Below are 19,783 nucleotides of genomic sequence, written 5' to 3'. Positions count from 1 at the left end.
TCTAGAATGGCCTCTCCCCTCGTCAGCCTGTCAACGTTCTGAGTTAGGAAACCCTCCTGAACACACCTTACAAAAACAGCTCCATTCAAATCTTCTGCTCGAAGGAGGTTCCAATCAATATTGGGAAAGTTATAGTCACCTATTACAACAACCCTACTACGTCCACATTTTTCCAAAATCTGCCGAGCTATGTTTTCTTCCATCTTCCTGCTGCTATTGGAGGGCCTGTAGTAAACCCCTAACAAGGTGACTGCTCCCTTGCTGTTCCTAATTTCCACCCATACTGACTCGGTAGGCAGACCTTCCTCGACAATGGAAGCTTCTGTAGCTGTGATACCCTCTCTGATTAGTAGTGCTACACCCTCTTTTTCCCCCCTCCCGATTCTTTTTAAATGCTCTAAACCCTGGAACATCCAGCAACCATTCCTACCCCTGAAAAACCCATGTCTCTGTTATGGCCACAACATCATAGCACCAGGTACTGATCCATGTTCTAAGTTCGTCACTTTTATTCCTGATACTCCTTGCGTTAAAGCAAACACTCTTTAACTGATCACTTGGTTCCTTCCCAGGAAAATCCTTCCCACTAGCTGGTCTACCTCTTGCTATTGCCTCATCTGCATCATCTCTCACCTCCGGTATACAGCTCAGGTTCCCACCCCCCTGCCGTACTAGTTTACACCCTCTCGAACTACTCGAGCAAACCTTCCACCCAGGACATTGGTCCCCTTCCAGTTAAGATGCAACCCGCCCTTCTTGTACAGGTCCCACCTTCCCCGGAAGGCATCTCAATTATCTACATATCTGAAGCCCTCCCTCCTACACCAGCTGCGCAGCCACATATTAAGCTGCACCCGTTCCCTGTTCCTGGCCTCGCTATCTCGTGGCACCGGTAGTAAACTAGAGAACACTACTCTGTTCGTCCTGCTTTGCAGCTTCCATCCTAACTCCCTGAAATCACTTTTTATATCTTCAATCCTTTTCCTGGCTATATCATTAGTGCCAATATATAACATGATTTCTGGCTGTTCGCTCTCCCCTTTTAGAACCTCATACACCCGATCGGAGACGTCCCGGACCCTGGCACCAGGGAGGCAACATACCTTCTGAGAATCCTGATCCTGACCACAAAATCTCCTGTCGATTCCCCTAACTATCGAGTCCCCTACCACGAGTACTTTTCTATTCTGCCCCCTTCCCTTCTTTGCCACAGTGTCAGGCTCCACTTTATGTCTCATTCCTCTGATCTACCTTACGCACAGTTATGCTCTCCAGTACTTGATGGCTGTCCATAAAATTATAGACTCATAGAACCCCTACAATGTGAAAGCAGGCTATTTGGCCTGTCAAATCCACACCGACCCTCTGAAGCGCATCCCACCAAGATCCACTCTCCTTTCTATCCCTGTATCCCATTCATTTCCCATGGCTAAGCCACCCAGTCTGCACAGCCCTGTTTCACCCTGGGCAATTTAGCATGGCCAATTCACCTAACCTGCACATCTTTGGACTGTGTGAGGAAACCAGGACCAGGACTGGGTCTGATTCCTCTGACTCTGCCCTGGATAAGAACAGGCATTTAAGGAAGATAAACTTACAGGAACACAGGGACAGAGCAGAAACAATCAGACCAGATTTCACTGCAGAGGTCCAACATGATTGGTTCAATGGCCTCCTTTTATACCAGAAAGGCAATGACACCATATAGAATCATACAGGTACAGAAGAGGCTCTTCACCCATCAAGTCTGTACTACCACTACACCTCACTAAAATAAAGTACACTGTCCCGCACTGGGTCCATAGCTTTGAATGTCATGACATTTCAAGTGCTCATCCAAGTATTTCTTCAGGTTTGTGAGGGTTTGTGAGGGTCCCCACATCCACTATATTCCCAGGCAGTGTATTCCAGACCCCCACAAATTCCAGACCACTTCATAAAGAAAGCCAGAAATTCATAGCTTGAACACTGGTAAGTTCACCTTGTAAATGATGACACTATCACAGCTGAGTGTACAGTAAAAATTATACCTTTTTTTCAATGGGATCACTCCAGTAGACAGTTTTCACATCATTTCCAACCATAGGGCATTCTTCATCCACTTTTGTTAGTAGGACAATCTGTGGAACCTCTAGAAATGGAATGAATAATTCATTTATTAGGAAATTAACTTCTACGATGGGTCACAATATGAGGGTAATGAGAGCAGTACATTGGCAATTTATTCTCCTTCAAAAGGTAAAGCTGTGATATCTGAAGAAGGGTAACTCATGTCATTAAAAAAACAGACCATTTGGTCATTTTGCTCATGATTGACCATCAAAACACCTACATGATGAAAGCAACTTCACTTAGATTCATCGAGATTTTCAGCATGGAAACAGACCCTTCAGTCCAAATCGTCCATCACAACCAGATATCCCAACCCAATACAGTCCCATCTGCCAGCACCCGGCCCATATCCCTCCAAACCCTTCCGATCCATGCCCCTCATGATTTTGTAAACTTCTATAAATTCTACCCTCAGCCTCCGACATTCCAGGGAAAATAGCCCCAGCCAGTTCAGCCTCTCCCTATAGCTCAAATCCTCCAACCCTGGCATCATCCTTGTAAATCTTTTCTGAACCCTTTCAAGTTTCACAACACCCTTCCGATAGGAAGGAGACCAGAATTGCGCGCAGTATTCCATAAGTGGCCTAACCAACATCCTGTACAGCCGCAACATGACCTCCCAACTCTTATACCCAATGCTCTGACCAATAAGGGAAAGATATGCCTCCTTCACTATCCTACCTACCTGCGGCTCTACTTTCAAGGAACAATAAACGTGCACTCCAAGATCTATTTGTTCAGCAATACTCCCAAGGACCTTACCAATAAGTGCTAAAATTTGCACTAAGAAGTCCTGCTAAGATTTGCTTTTCCAAAATGCCACACCTCGCATTTATCTGAATTAAACTCCATCTGCCACTCCTCAGCTCATCAGCGCATCTGATCAAGATCCTGTTGTAATCTGAGGTAACCCTCTTCGCTGTCCACTACACCTCCAACTTTGGTGTCATCAGCAAACTTACTAACTACACCTTCTATATTCGTATCCGAATCATTTATGTAAATGACAAAAAGTAGTGGGCTCAGTACTGATGGTTGTGACACACCACAGATCACAGGCCTCCAGTCTGAAAAACAACCCCCCATCTGAAAACCTGAAAAACTGCCTTCTACCTTCAAGCTTAGCGACCCCTCCTCAGAACTGTTGTATCGGAGATTGGTTTAACTGGGTCTGTCTTCACTCGAGTTTCAGGAGGATGAGAAAGTATCGAATTGAGACATGCAAAATTCCTAACAAACTAGACGCAGGGAGGATGATTTCCCTGAATGGGGAGTCTGGAACCAGAGGCCACAATCTCAGATGCAGGGTTGGCCATTTGGAACTGTGAGGAGGAAACACGTCTTCATTCAAAAGATGATGAAGCTGTGGAATTCTCCACCACAGAAGACTGAGGAGGTCAAAACATTGAATACCCTCAGGAAACTGATAAATTGTTAAATATTAAAAGCATGAAAAGGTATGTGGAGAAAGCAGGAAAGTGGTGTTGAGACAGAGGATCAGCCAACCCCATATTGAATGGCAGGGCAGACTCAAAGAGCTGAATGGTTGACTATAGCTAATAGTTTCAATGGTTCGATAAATACAGAACCTTGCTTTAGATCATCAGAGAGCACTGATTAAAGTTAACCCGCTCTGGCAGTTAACAAATTTATCATCATTAATTGCTGCATTCTCCATGGGAATACCTCCACCAAAGTCCACTTGCCAACCAATCAGCATAGCATCTGACAGAGTGTAAATGCTTGTTTCCCCCGTTGGTATTCTTGTGAACTGCCCTGATGAGTTCAAGACAAAGTGGCTTTTATTTCAGTGATACTCAGTACAGAATGCAACACTCACCCAATTCATCAATCTTTGATCGAATGGCACAGATTTTCGTTTTCATTTCAGTGGACAGCATAGGGGTTTTACTCACATCAATCACATATGCAACACAATGTATCTTCTCATTAATAGCACTTGGCGATATGTCACCAGCTTTGAATGGGGAATCAACTGCAAACTACAAGGAAAAGAACCTGACTTTAAAATGATATTTACATTTTTATTCCTTTAGGCATCATTGGTGAGGCTGGGATTTAGAATCCATCCGAGCTGACCTCGAGATCATGCTGATTATGGTGCAAAGTTACAATCGTTCTGAAAGAGTTAGACTTTGAGCTGAATTGTTGACAATGACACAAATCCTTAGGGTGGAGAATCAGGCAGATTCTGGAACTGTCTCCTGATGGAGACACATGTGCTTTCCCTACCTCTTGGCAGTAACAGGCAATAAGCCGATGAGCAAATCAAATTAATTATAAAGATTCGGCAAGTATTGTTAAAGGAATAGCATCACTCGACATCACAAAAGCAGCCGTCTAACCATTTTAGATCAGATTGCTTACACATTTAGCCACAAATAATGAAGGGGGGGAACGAAATAAAAAGAAAAAAGAAAACCAGGTTACCTTATACTTGTTCGGAATATGTCCTTTGATGATACTGATAATATCATCACTGTGCAGCCCTGACACAGTATCTTCTGCAAGTCCCATTGTATCACAAAGGGTCAGAGGAGGAGTGTCATTTCTGAAGGAGTATGTCGAATACTGCAATTAAACAAAAATACCAAAGCTCAAAGTGAAATCACTTGCAAGGTAAACTAACAAAAATAGCCCTGAAGGATCTGCCATCACAGAATGTGGGAATTACTTGGACAAAAAGTGACAAGATATTTCTAGGTTCCTTCTAGCATCATGACCATCGCCTGATAGAGCGATAGTGGAATTGTCAGATGACCATTGCTACAGCTGATTCAGGGAGAAAAATAATCTGACAATGCTAGGGCAGCACAGTGGCAGAGTAGGGCAGCACAGCTGCCTCACTGTGCCAGGGACCTGACTTCACCTGACAAAGGAGCGGTGCTCCAAAAGCTTGAGATTTCAAGTAAACCTATTGGACTATAACCTGATGTCATGTGACTTCTGACCTTGTCCACCCCAGTCTGACACCAGCACCTCCACATCACAGTGTGGATATTGGATACAGAGAGGTTAATTTGATAGAGGGTCAGAGCAAGACGAGCAAGGCAGTGCATTCAGAAGACAGAAACCATTCGGAATTGAGATGGAGTATGAAACCACTGGATCATCTCAATTGCTGCAAAGCACTTTTGAAACTGCACATCATTTTCAGTATTTCTCAAGGCAAAACATTCTAAACTACGTTTGCAAAACTCTGAGTGGGTTACATTTCTGGGTCACCACGTTTTCAGAACGATTTCAAGGTCTTTGAGAAGGTGCAGAGATTTATCAGCTTTGTTCCAAAATTTAGCTGTGAGGTTTTGGCTGAAAAAGCTGGGGTTGCACTGCTTCGAGTGAAGGAGGCTGAGGGGAGATTTGATCAAGGTGGACAATATTTAAGACAGTTTTAGATCAGTCAGATAAATACCAATTGTTCCATTAATTGATTGTGTGAGGAAGAAGGGAAAGAGATTTAAGATGGTGATTTGATTTGATTTATTGTCATGTGTACCTAAGCACAGTGAAAAGCCTTGTTTGCAAGCAATACAGGCAGATCATAGTAAGCAAGGACATACAGATTATTGAATGAAAAGAACTTGGGACAGAATAAGGCATACAGGTTGGTCTTTGATGATGTTGGCAGCCTTTCTTTTTTTAATCATTTGTGGGACATGGGCGAAGCTGGCTGGCCAACATTGATAGCCCATCCCTAGTTGCCCTTGAGAAGGTGGTAGTGAGCTGCCTTCTTGAACCACTGCAGTCCACTTACTGTGGGTTGGCCCACAATGCTAGTAGGGAGGAGATTCCAGGATTTGACCCAATGATTGTGAAAGAATGGCAGTATATTTCCAAGTCACAATGGTAAGTGGCTTGGAGGAGAACTTGCAGGTGGTGGTGTTCCCAAGTACCTGCCCCCCTTGCCCTTCTAGATGGAAGTGGTCATGGGTTTGGAAGGTGCTGTCTTTGGTGAATTTCTGGAGTGCATCTTATAGATAGTATACACTGCTGCGACTGAGCATCGTTGGTGGGCGGGTTGAATGTTTGGATATATGGTGCCAATCAAGTGGGTTGTCTTGGATGGTGTTGATCTTCTTGAGCGTTGTTGGAGCTGCATCCATCCGGGCAAGTGGGGAGTATTCCATCACACACCTGACTTGTGCCTTGTAGATGGTGGATAAACTTTGGGATGTCAGGAGGTAAGTTATTCACCGCAGTATCCCTCGTCTCTGACCTGCGGCAACAAGATGGGTAAATAGAGTCCATTGATGGGAGGTTGGCTTCTGTGATGTTCTGGGCTGTGCACACAAACTTCTGTAGTTTCTTATGGTCCTGGGCAGAGCAGTTGCCATACCAGGCTATAAGACCTGGATAAAATGCTATTTGTGGTGCATTTGTAAAAGTTGGTGACGGTCCTTATGGACATGCTGAATTTCCTGGGCCCTAGGAAGAAGAGCCATTGTTGTGGCATCTTCACCGTCACATCTACCAGAGTGGTCCATGACAGGTTTTGGACATTACATTGTGGGGGGAAGAGGAGATGTGACTAAAACCTTTTTACACAGCAATTAGCCTGAATTGTGCGGCCCGTGAGGCTGGAAATAGTAGAGGCAGCCATTGGCTTCGAAAGGAAATTAATTAGATGGGCATTTATGAGAAATTACCATTTAGTAATGTTGGCTACAATGACTCTACAATGCTCTAAATTCACTCAGTGGTTCAAGGAATTGAACTCTTGAGCAAGATCCATTCAGACCAAAAACAGACAGCCATGTTTATTCACCAGCCTGTACAATAGAGATGCTGTGATCACAAACCTACCCATGGGGAGGCAAATCACCTGGATTATCAATGAATAGTGCGTGCAGACATTGCTGGATTGATACTTTCTATCAATGTTGATACGGGATTAATAGCATTTCAAAGGGTGTAAGAGACTAGAGAGCAATGCAAGAATCAAGTACAGAGGATGCGAAATACATTGGCAAGAAAAATATAAAGCCGTATCTGCACTTCTATATTTACCATTGTGGTCGTACTTCTCGGTCCACTCCCAACCAGAGTCCGATTGGTGACATGACCACGGAAAACCGAATTGACAGAGTTGACGAAACTAGACTTGCCTCCTCCAACTGGTCCAATTAGTAAAACCCGTGCCTTTGAGACAGAGCTCACATATGGTTGATACTCCATGATGAATTTCAGCAGTTCTTGCTTGCTCCTGTTAGCAAAAGAAGTGGAGTTCAGGATTTAATGGCTCAAACAACAGATCTCCCTGAGTATTGCTCATGGTGGGTTGGAAGATAATGATAGAGCATTATTATCGTGTGGCAGGTTTTGACCATTTTTACTCTGGGCCAAAGGCACAATGGCAAAGTCACTTTGAGGCCCAAATCTTACGCACATTCCACAAGTGAACGCCAGCTGCCAAACAGACTGATAATTGGTTCTGGGCAGTAAGTGAATTGACCACGCTAAATTGCCCAGAGTGTTCAGGGATGTGTAGGTTAGGTGCATTAGTCAGGGGTAAATGTACAATAAAAGAGTAATGGAATGCATCTGGGGGGTTACTCTTCAGAGACTTGTTGGGCCAAATGGCCTGTTTCCACATTGTTAGGGATTCTATGAACATCAGCCAACTCCTTTGTAGCCCCTGGTTGGATTGACAGGACAGATAGGAAGTTAACTGTACAAGATGTGGAGTGACACCAGAAACATTCCAGATGCTGGTTTAGCAACGATGTCACATCTAAATAGCTAGACTAGTACTCATTTCCTGAAGAAGGGCCTGTGCCCGAAACGTCGAATCTCCTGTTCCCTGGATGCTGCCTGACCTGCTGTGCTGTTCCAGCAATAAAGTTTCAACCTAGTACTCATTTCTCACAGGCAAGTTAAAAGGAAACCAAATTGCTGTGGGTCTATAACCACATGTAGTTCAGATAGGGATGGCAGTGTTTTTCATCCGTGGAGAGAGACAAACCCCTGTGACCAGAACATTAACCTGGGTGCCATTACCTACATCACTGCTATGTTGGCAAATGAAGGCCAAAAGCTCTAGGCGTATGTTTTTGGATGATTAAGACCCAAGTACCAATAGAGGTTTATAAAGTCATGAGGGGCATGGATAGGGTGAAAAGGCAAGGTTTTTCCCGAGGGTAGGGGAACCCAAACCTAGAGGGCATAGGTATAAGGTGAGAGGGAAAGATTAAAAAGCCACCTAAGGGGCAATTCTTTCATGCAGAGGATGGTGAGTGTATGGAATGAATTGCAAGAGGTAGTGGTGGAGGACGGTACAAAGACAACATTGAAAAGGTATCTGGATGGGGAAATGAATAGGAAGGGTTTAGAGGGATTTGGGCCAAATGCTGGCAAATGGGACTAGATTTATTTCGGATATTGCGTCGGCATGGATGATTTGGACTGAAGGCTCTGTTTCCATAATTACGAATTGATGGCAGAAGATAGAGGTTAGTGATAGGCAGGCAAAATTGAGGACTGCAGATTAGAGTCGAGAGTATGGTACTGGAAAAGCACAGCAGGTCAGGCAGCATCCATGGTCCAGGAAAATTGATGTTTCAGGCAAAAGCCCTTCATCAGGAAATGGTGATGGTGATAGACAGCTGTTTTTTGGATTGGAGACCTGTGACCAGCGGTGTGCCACAAGGATTGGTTCTGGACCCACTCTTGTTTGTAATTTATAAAAATAAATCAGATGCGAATAAAGGACGCGTTGATAGTAAGTTGATGAATGACACGAAAATTGGTGGTATAGTGGAGTCTGAAGAAGGTTGTCTAAAATTACCACAAGATATTAATCAATTGGGCCAATAGGCTGAAAAGTGGCAAATGGAGTTTAATTTTGATAGATGTGAGGTGTTGTATTTTGGTAAAACAAACAAGGACTGGACTTACATAGTTAATGGTAGGACTCTGGGGAATGTTGTTGAACAGGGGGACCTAGGGCTACAGGTATATTATTCCCTGAAAGTGGAGTCACAGGTAGACATGGTGGTGAAGAAATGCGTTTGGCACTCTTGCTTTCAGTGTCAGATCATTGAGTGTAGAAGTTGGAATGTCATGATACGGTTGTACTGGGCATTGCTGAGGCCACTTTTTGAATACTGCATACAATTTTGGTCACCCTGGATATTGGAAGGATGTTGTTAATCTAGAAAGGGTTCCAATCTGCAGCAAACTTCACAATGTTGAATGGAATCTACGTGTAAATATTTCATGCTACATGCATTACTTGAACCTGGAAATATTGGAAGGGGGTGCACTCTGGGTTAGATTGAATTCTGAATGTCCTCGACTTCATTTGCTTTGTTGGGGAATTGGTGAAAGTTGAATCTACAGCCTGGCCTCACAGATTAAGGTGGTGGTAAGGTGGTGTTCACTGATATTGTGGAATTGTACCTTCACAAGAGGAAGGGAGGAAGCAACAAAAGTAAACTGAACAATAATTCACTTCAACCTGAACATATATTATACTCAAATAAAAGTAAAATACTGCAGATGCTGGAAATCTGAAACAAACAGAACATATTTAAGAAACCCTGCAGATTTGAAAGTGTAGCGCTTGTAATGAGGTCAGTCAGATGGACCTCATAGATATAATGAGCAGGAGTGTCAGATGTTCTGTTCACTCTGAGAGCAACCTCTGAGGAAGCCAGACCAGTGTCAAATACAATGCACATGTAAATAAAGAGTGACTTGGCGATGGGATACCGGCCTCCGTGAAGTTAATTCATGGCAGCGAAAGAAGAAAAATATTTTCCTGAATAAATTTGCTCATAACAGTCATATTTGAGTTGGGGTGAGCATTTCAGGCATCATGCTGTTATTTGGGAAGCTTGACTCATTTGATCCTGCCATTGAAGACTGGGCCCAATATGTGAAAATGATGTTTTTTGGGGGGCAAATGACATTGGGGCAGATGAAAAGCAACGACTAATTCTCCTGACAGCTTGTGGACCCGCAACCTTTTTAGTTATTAGAAGCCTAACTTATTCTGAGGCACCAGATATGAAAACCTTTCAAGAATTAACAGATTTGGTTAATGAATATTAAAACCCCAAGCCTCTAATTCTGAGATGCTATTGATTTTACTCAGCAATTTGATAACCAAAAGAATCCATATTGGGATGTTTGATGAGTTCAAGATGACTGGCAGGGGCATGTGACTTTGGTCTAACCTTAATGAGATGCTGAGAGACTGTTTGGTATCTGGGATTAATGATGTAACTATGTGAGAGTGCCTAGTAACATAAGCCCAACTGGACTTTAAACAGGCACTACAACTGGCTTTATCATTGGAGAATGTGGCAAATGGAGTAAGTACACAATGCCTCACAAAGAGGATTTCTATGCAAAGCTTGGGTGGGGTCGATGGGGAGCGGGTGGTGGGTGGCTGTCCTTCACAAAGGCGGACATGAGCCATGTGTACCTGCAATTGCAATTAGATGAGGATTTTCTGAAGTAAATTGCAATTAATACCCGTAGGGTTTGTACCAATCTATGAAACTGCCACCTGGGGTATCGTCAGCCCCTGCTGCTTTTCAGTGGATGATAGAGGACATTTCACAATGTCTACCCCAGGTCACCATTTATCAGGATGATGTGCTAATAACAGAGAACATGGACATAGTCTTGAGGAAGTATGCCTTAGAATGGAAAATGTGTCTACCAGGCACCCCAATGGACTTGTTGGGCTATGGGGTCAATAAGACTGAGTTACATCAATTGGAAGATAAAGAGAAGGCAATAAAAGGGTGTCTTGGCTCCCACGGCTATATCAGAGATTAGGCCTTTCCTTGGAATAGTAATTTAGACAATAGACAATAGGTGCAGGAGTAGGCCATTCAGCCCTTCGAGCCTGCACCACCATTCATTATGATCATGGCTGATCATCCTTAATCAGTATCCTGTTCCTGCCTTATCTCCATAACCCTTGATTCCACTATCCTTGAGAGGTCTATCCAACTCTTTCTTAAATGAATCCAGAGACTGGGCCTCAACTGCCTTCTGGGGCAGAGCATTCACACAGCCACCACTCTCTGGGTGAAGAAGTTTCTCCTCATCTCTGTCATAAATGGTCTACCCCGTATTTTTAAGCTGTGTCCTCTGGTTCGGCACTCACCCATCAGCGGAAACATGTTTCCTGCTGCCAGAGTGTCCAATCCTTTAATAATCTTATATGTCTCAATCAGATCCCCTCTCAGTCTTCTAAACTCAAGGGTATACAAGCCCAGTCACTTCAGTCTTTCAGTGTAAGGGAATCCCGCCATTCCAGGAATTGACCTCGTGAACCTACGCTGCACTCCGTCAATAGCCAGAATGTCTTTCCTCAAATTTGAAGACCAGAACTGCACACAGTACTCCAGGTGTGGTCTCACCAGGGCCCTGTACAGCTGCAGAAGAACCTCTTTGCTTCTATACTCAATTCCTCTTGTTATGAAGGCCAGCATGCTCTTAGCCTTCTTCACTACCTGCTGTACCTGCATGCTTGCCTTCATTGACTGGTGTACAAGGCGTCTGTACTGTCCCTTTACCTAAATTGATTCCATTGAGGTAGTAATCTGCCTTCCTGTTCTTAAATTTATTGTGCAAAGTTCATCCCTAACCTCACCTCCACCCTGGCACCCTTACATTTGCAAATGAGAAAGGGTCAGCATTGAAAATGATCTTGGAGCAAAGGCATAGCCTTCAGGAAAATGAAGAAGAAATATCATCAAGAAAAGTGTTGACACACTGTGCTCCCAAGCGAGATGTGGTGCTGACATGCGATGCCTCCCCATATGGTATTGGGGTAGTGTTGGCTCACAGTTGGCACAATAGAGAGGAGCACTTCTCGGAATTGCTTCCTGGACTTGGCCGATGCAGAGAGCAAATATGCACAGATAGTGAAGGAAGGTTTGGCGGCCATCTTTGGTGTGAGAAAAGTTCCAACAATACCTATTAGATTAGATTCTCTACAGTGTGGAAACAGGCCCTTCGGCCCGACAAGTCCATACCGCCCATCCAAAGAGAAACCCACCCAAACCCATTCCCCAACCCTATATTTACCTCTGACTAACGCACCTAACACTGTGGGCAATTTAGCATGGCCAAATCACCTGACCTGCACACCTTTGGACTGTGGGAGGAAACCGGAGCACCCAGAGGGAACCCACGCAGACACGGGGAGAATGTGCAAACTCCACACAGACAGGCGGGAATCGAACCCAGGACCCTGGTGCTGTGAGGCAGCAGTGCTAACCACTGAGCCACTGTGCCACCCATTGGCATATATCTGTAATAGTGACAGACCACAAACCCTACGGCTACAGCTACTCAAAGAGGATAAGGCTGTGCTGCCTAAAGCATCATGGCAAATCCAGCGATGGATTACAATTACAAGTTGGAACACCGTCCGGGAGGCCAAGGAGCAAATGGGGATGCCTCCAATGGTGCCTCCCCTGGAAGAGGCTGCTCTGAGTTTAAACTTTCTGGACACCCTTCTGCTCACTGCTGACAAAATCAGACTGTGGATGCAAAAGGATCTGGTCCTGGCAAAACTGAAACAGCCAGTGATGATGTGGGAAACAACACGGCAATCACAACCAGACACAAAACATTTCTGGACCTGGCGAGACCAGGTCACCGTAGAGGATGGCATTTTATTTTGGGGGATCAAGAGTGATTGTCCTGAGCAAAGATACTAGCTGACCTCCACCAGGGTCATCCAGAGGCATCCAAAATGAAGATGCTGGTGAGAGGTGATGTCTGGTGGCCAGGATTGGTTGCAACCATGGCTATGTTGGTGGGGCAGTGCCTGGAGTGCCAACAAGGACAGAGATTACTGCCAGCAGCTCCCCCACATTGGTGGGAATGGATGGATAAAACCTGGACTCAGGTTACATGGCAACTATGTCGATCCTTTCATGGGCTCAATGTTCCTAGTCATTGTGGACACCCACTCAAAGTGGTCAGATATGCATAAAGTTCATTCATCAAACACAAAACAGTGATAGAAAAGCTGCAAATATATTCTGCAATACATGAGCTCTCGGAACTGTTAGTCACATTCAACAGGCCATCATTTATCCGCAGGGAATTTAAGTATTTCCTGAAATCGATATCAAACTACCCATCATGCAACTCCAGGGATCATTCCAGCAGAGTTGCTATTGGAGGGGGGGGATGCTCTATACCAGGTTAAATCCTGGATCTGGGGGCTGGGGGACTGAGGGTGAAACGGCATCAGGAATACAAATACCAGATATACAACTCCTCTAAGCAAGAGAGAGGAAGTTTACTCCAGGGAACAAAGTTTGATGCCAAACCACACGAATGGCCCCGGATGGGTAAGAGACATCGTCGATGCGAGGTCAGGTCCTGTGACACACAAAGTTCGGGGAAGTGAGGCGGTCCTGAAGAAGCACGTGGACATCATGGAAGCTGCAAACTTGCAAATGGGGCAGGAGCAAAACATACCTAGCCTCTCAGAACAGCCAGAATGGCTGTCAGAACCCTGTGGGTTACCCCTCTATCTAGAAACAAAGAAAACTTGGAATCTGAGATAGACACACAGATGATATCACAACCTTGATGCCCTTGCTGCCTAAAGGTGAGGATGAATTTCTTCTGAGATGCTCCGGGTGTAAGAGACTGACTACGATCCAGGACATACTATCCAAATCCAAGGCTGACTCAGAGGAACTAGACTGGGTGCAAAGATGCCCCAAGGAGAGGGTATAAGGAAAAAAACAGGCCTATATTCCCAGATTTCCAGGGGGAGGGATATAACAAGGTCAGACAGATGAACATCATAGATATAAGTTCCCTGATTGGACCATGTCAACAGTCCCAATCAGGGAGCCCTGGCTGACAGATATAAACAGGAGTGTCAGAGGTTCTGTTCACTCTGAGAGCTGGGTCTGAGGGAGCTGGATCAGTGTCAAGTACTACACCAGTGTAAATAAAGAGTGACTTGGTGACGGGATAGTGGCCTCTGTGGAGTTATATCAGAAGAATCGGCTCAGAGAGATCCAGAGTTAATGTTTCAAGTCCAGTATGACACTTCTTCATAAATGAACATTCTGAGAATCAGCACAGAAACAGAAACAAAGAATACTATTATTTAAAGTCTCAAAACAGTTTTTGAAGGGGGTTTACTTAACTTATTTCATTTTTAATTTCAATTTTATGTTTGCACCTATTGATGGAAAAGAAATATCCAATAAATAACTTACTCTTTTGTCCAGTTTATGTTCCTCCATGGAGCTTTTATCTCTGGAAAGCACAGAAATAAAAAAAAAGATAACAACAAACAACAACTAAATTGGAGACACCAGCAGCAGAGGATACAAAAGAGAGTAGAGTTTGAGAAAGTGCACCAGGAGAAGTTTACAGAACAGGAGCAGGGGTAAGCCATTTGGCCTTCGAATCTGCTCTATATTATTCAAGCTAAATGGCCCCATTGTGTCTAGGGATGTGCTAAGTGTATTAGCCAAGGTAAACGGGGGCGTTATGGGAGGGTGGGTCTGGGTAGGATGCTCTTCAAAGGGTCTGTGCACTCCCAATGGGCCAAATGGTCTCTTTCTGTAAAATAGGGATTCTATGATTCTAAGATTCAAAATGACCATGGTTGACCATCCTATTCAGTATCATGTTCCTGCTTTCTACCCTGATCTCTGGATGACTTTAACACCTTGAGAAAAAACTTTCTTGAATATGTTCAATGATGTAGACTCCACCACCTTCTGTGGTAGAGAATCTCACAGTAACCAATTCAACAGAAGAGAAATTAATAACTAACATTAGAGAGAGGTCTTGATCAACTGAGAGGACAGAAAAACAGAGAGAAGATCCAGTAAGTATTGTGGTAAGATTTAAGCTAATCTAATGTAGTGAACAAGTCATATGTTCCAAGAGTGTGGAACCTGGTCCGATATCTTATAGTCCCATAGTATTTCTTTACCACAGAGTGCCGTCGAGATTGGGTTATTCAGTATATTCAAGGCTGAGGTAGACAGATTTTTCATCATGGGGAAAAGGTGAGTGCGTCCAGTTCATGAAAGCCAGATTTGCCACGATCTCAGTGAATGGCAGAATAGACTCAATGGAACAAATGACCTACCCTGCTCCTGTGCTTTCTGGGAATTATGAAAGAAAGCACTATATCCTAGTAACCGAAACATTCGGCAATTCAATCAAGAGGAAGATTTTAGGGAAGATCTTCAAGGAGGAAAAATGTAGGGAAGAAATGCCGGGGCTTAGAGCTCAGATGGGTGTGTGTAGGGCCACCAAGGATGGAGAAAGTGAGGACTACATACTGGAGATCAGAGCTTAAAAATATGTGTTGCTGGAAAAGCGCAGCAGGTCAGGCAGCATCAAAGGAGCAGGAGAATCGACGTTTTAGGCATAAGCCTTTCTTCAGGAATGAGGAAGGTGTGCCAAGCAGGCTAAGATAAAAGGTAGGAAGGAGGGACTTTGCGGAGGGGAATTGGGAATGCGATAGGTGGGAATGCGATAGGTAGAAGGAGGTTAAGGTGAGGGTGATAGGCCGGAGAGCGGGTGGGGGCGGAGAGGTCGGGAAAAGTTCACCAAGGATGGAGCAATGAGGGTAGTGCATAAAAACTTAAGACATCCAGCATCAGCAATCATCAAGACCAGGCACCTTTACAGCAGGTGTCAGGTGACTTCCAAGCTTATGACATGTTACCGTATTCATGGAATCTGTGCCATAGCAGACACACAGCACTCCCAGTGATTTACCAAGGTCCATGGACTTTCCTGATGAAGCTGAAAATGTGTTGCTGGAAAAGCGCAGCAGGTCAGGCAGCATCCAGAGAACAGGAAAATCGACGTTTTGGGCATAAGCCCTTCTTCAGGAGGGCTTATGCCCGAAACATCGATTCTCCTGTTCCCTGGATGCTGCCTGACCTGCTGCGCTTTTCCAGCAACACATTTTCAGCTCTGATCTCCAGCATCTGCAGACCTCACTTTCTCCTTTCCTGATGAAGACCTTATGCCCAAAACTTTTACTCTCCTGCTCCTCAAATGCTGCCTGACTGGCTGTGCTTTTCCAGCACTACATTTTTTGCCTCTGATCTCCAGCATGTACAGTTATCAAATCCTCTCCATGGACTCAGGGCCAAAATACCACCTAGGAAGCCATCGGTACTAGAGAGTGTCCAGATTGGCTAAAAACTGGACTGTCCACTGCAAAACCAGGTGTCTCACCGCCTGGAAAGAGATCAGAATTAGCTGAACCTAAATTTCTCAGAAGGTTATGTGGCTGGAGGAGATTATAGAGACAGGAAGGAACTCAGTGATGGAGGGATTTCAAATCAAGGTGGAGAATTTTCAAATGGAGATCTTGTTTGAACAGCAACCAATGACATCGTGTGCATGGAGGTGACAAGGGAACATGATTTAATACATGGACAGAGAGTTGGACGATCTCAAGCTTACAGAGGATGGTGTGGAAGACCCACACAGGAATCCACTGGAAGAGCTGAATCTGGAAGTAACAGAGGCACAAACAAAGATATCGGCAGCAGATGAGCTGAGGCAGGGTGAAGGTGCAGTGCTGTTAAAGTGGTTGGCAGTACAGACAGCTTCAGCAACAATTAACTCCCCACCTCCATCATGATGGGTGCTGGGTCGGGAAAGTTTCTCATGGACCTTTCCAGCCAGAACCTGATTGCCGAGGTAAGAGGAAAGGGGGTGCGTTTCTTGCACAGTACCAACCCACCTGATTATGCACCTTGCCTGCCACTTCTAGGGAATGGAGATTTTGTAATTAATTCACGGGATGAGAGCAGCTCTGGCCAGGCCAGTCTTTATTGCCCAGAGAGTAGTTAAGAGTCAACCACATTGCTGTGGCTCTGGAGTCACATGTAGACCAGACCAGGTAAGGATGGCAGATTCCTTCCCTAAAAGACTTCTCTTTTAAGCATCCCACCACCCCCGCACCTTGAATCTGTGTCCCCTAGTAATTGTCCCCTCCTCTCTGAGAAAAAGCCTCATACTTTCCACTCTCTCCATACCCTTCATAATCTTACAAACGTCCATCAGGTCGCCCCTCGACCTCCTGTGTTCCATGAAAACAAACCAGGTCCATCCGACCTTAAAGTATAAACAGTGAATTAAACAGTGAATGGTATAATCACTCGACTATTAATTCAGAGGCCTGGCTAATGTTCTGGGGACCTGGGCCTGAATCCTGCAATGACCCAATAGTGTGACTTGAATAAATCTGGAATTAAAAGTCTAATGATGATCATGAATAGATGGTCAAGGGAAAAACCCATCGGGTTCATGAATGTCCTTAAGGGAAGGAAAATGTTGGTGCATTCCCTGGTCTACATCTGACTCCAAACCCACAAGGTGGCTGACTCTTAAACTGATCTCTGAGTCATCCGGGGTGGACAATAAATGCAGACCAAGCCCGAGATGCCCACATTCTGTGATTGAACGTTTAAAAAAAGACAGTGTTCAATCTGACAGACTGGCTTCATCTGAGAATTGTATAGAAGATCCTGATTATTCAACTATTCCCAGGTGGTTAAATTAAAATGTCCTTACCTTCCACCCGGTAAACTTCAAGTTCAACAAGGTCTTCATCTTGGCCAAACAGGGCACTATTTGTAACACTGTAGGAGCCATCAGATCTCAACTCAACTTTTTCAGCATTAACCTGAAATAAAAGACTGTTTCCGAAATTTGGACCGTTTTGGTAATGATCACAAATTGCCACAGCATCTTGTCTCACAGGAAACTTTAACGGCTTTTTTCCCGGTAAATCCGTGTTCAGTCGGAAAAGGAAAGCCTTATTATCCACTACAGACCCGACAGCAAAATCTTCCGTTCTGTAGCCTCCAAAAATAAAACCCGACTTGTTGTACCCGACAGTTATTGTTGGTCCTTGTTTCCTACATTTTTCGTGGAGAGAATCAACGCGGAAACCGTGAACACTCGCTTTGTAAAGTAAATGGAAGTTCACTTTCCCGAAAAGTTCACACAATTGTTTCTGATCCGCTGTCGTGAGCCGGGGTATGACATCACGCATTGTTGAAACCTGGAAAACATTTGATCAAAATAAAATTAAAATCAAACTGGCCTGATTCTAACTTGTCATCCTCCTCAAAGCAAAGCTCAATGATAACAGGTTATAACAGCAGAGGGGGAGGGGGCAAGATGGAACATAGAACATAGAACAGTACAGCAGAGAACAGGCGTCCTCGGGGGGGGGGGGGCAAGATCTGATAGAAATCTGTACAATTCTACCAGGACCAGACAGGATCAATGTAGGAAGGATCTTCCCAATGACCGGGAAGTCCAGACCCAAGTCTAAGGACTAGGTGGAGGGGCCTTTAGGGCTGAGATGAGGAGTTGTGTCTTCACCCAGAGAGCGGTGATGCTGTGGAATTCACTATCACAGAAAGTGGTTGACGCCAAAACATTGAATGTTTTCAAGAATGAATTAGGTATAGTTCTACTGGCTAAAGGTGTCAATAGATATGGACAGAAAGCCAGGACAAGGTACTGAGAAACCTCAATTACCCCAACAAGACGGGCAGAGAGTACGTTGTTTGGATAAGTGATTGTTCAGACAATGGATAACTTTTTTACGGGACCTTAAGATGTTCGGTAATCCGAAATTCAGATATTTGACGTTCGGAAAACCGAGGTGTTTTACTGAACTGCTGCAGTCCATGTCCTGGGTGTCCTTGTGCATGAATCACTGAGGGTTGGTTTGCAGGAAAAAAAAGGTAATTCAGAAAGCAAATGGAATTTTGTCCGTCATTGCTAAACAGGTTGAGTTTAAAAGCAGTGAGGTTATGTTGCAGCTGTACAAGGTGCTGGTGAGGCCACACCTGGAGTACTCCATGCAGTTTTGGTCTCCTTACTTGAGGAAGCATGTCCTAGCACTGAGGGGGGTCACTCGGTTGATTCAGGAGTTGAGGGGGTTGGCTTAAGAGGAGAGACTGAGTAGACTGGGATTATATTCAGTGGAATTTAGAAGAATGAGGGGGCATCTTATAGAAACATTAAATTATGAAGGGAATGGATAAGATAGAAATAGAGAGGACGTTTCCACTGGTGGGTGAAACTAGGACAAGAGGGCATTGCCTCAAAATTAGGGGGAGCAGATTTCGGACTGAATTGAGAATGAGCTTCTTCACCCAGAGGGTTGTGAATCTACGGAATTCCCTGCCCCATGAAGTAGTTGACGTAACTTCAGAAAACATTTTTAAAGCTCTGATAGATATTTTTTGAACAATAAAGGAATTAAGGGCTATGGTGAGAGCACGGGCAAGAGGAGCTGACTCCATGAAAAGATCAGCTATGATCTTATTGAATGGGAGAGCAGGCTCAAAGGGCCAAATGCTCCTAGTTCTTATGTGCTGTAGGTAGACCCACAATGTTGTTCAGAAAGGCGTTCCAGGATTTGCCCAACATAGAGTCAAAGAGTTGTATACCATGGAAACAGACCTTTTGGTCCAACTTGGTCCATGCCAACCAGACATCCTAAATTAATCTGGCTAAAAATCACCCATCACCAGGTTGTGGAAACTATCTGATGAAGGAACAGCGCTCCGAAAGCTAGTGCTTCCAAAAAAATCTGTTGGACTATAATCTGGTGTGGTGTGATTTTTAACTTTGTACACCCCAGTCC

General features: G+C 44.4%; 1 protein-coding gene across 2 annotated transcripts in view; it reads right to left on the bottom strand.

The window, feature by feature from the left end:
* Positions 1–19,783, bottom strand: part of LOC122554144 (interferon-induced protein 44-like) — a 32,868-nt gene that overhangs the window by 8,312 nt on the left and 4,773 nt on the right. For both annotated transcript variants that reach the window (XM_043698709.1, XM_043698708.1), the window contains exons 2-7: positions 17,689–18,181; positions 14,349–14,388; positions 7,141–7,336; positions 4,564–4,704; positions 3,953–4,115; positions 2,031–2,131 (exon numbers count right to left, since the gene is read on the bottom strand). In XM_043698709.1, coding sequence (XP_043554644.1) covers positions 2,031–2,131; positions 3,953–4,115; positions 4,564–4,704; positions 7,141–7,336; positions 14,349–14,388; positions 17,689–18,172 — 1,125 coding nt within the window. In that variant the 5' untranslated portion in view covers positions 18,173–18,181. The remainder of the gene's footprint in view (positions 1–2,030; positions 2,132–3,952; positions 4,116–4,563; positions 4,705–7,140; positions 7,337–14,348; positions 14,389–17,688; positions 18,182–19,783) is intronic.

Source organism: Chiloscyllium plagiosum, chromosome 11, assembly GCF_004010195.1.
Source record: "Chiloscyllium plagiosum isolate BGI_BamShark_2017 chromosome 11, ASM401019v2, whole genome shotgun sequence".
Lineage (NCBI taxonomy): Eukaryota > Metazoa > Chordata > Chondrichthyes > Orectolobiformes > Hemiscylliidae > Chiloscyllium > Chiloscyllium plagiosum.
This window is presented reverse-complemented; position numbering and strand designations above follow the sequence as displayed.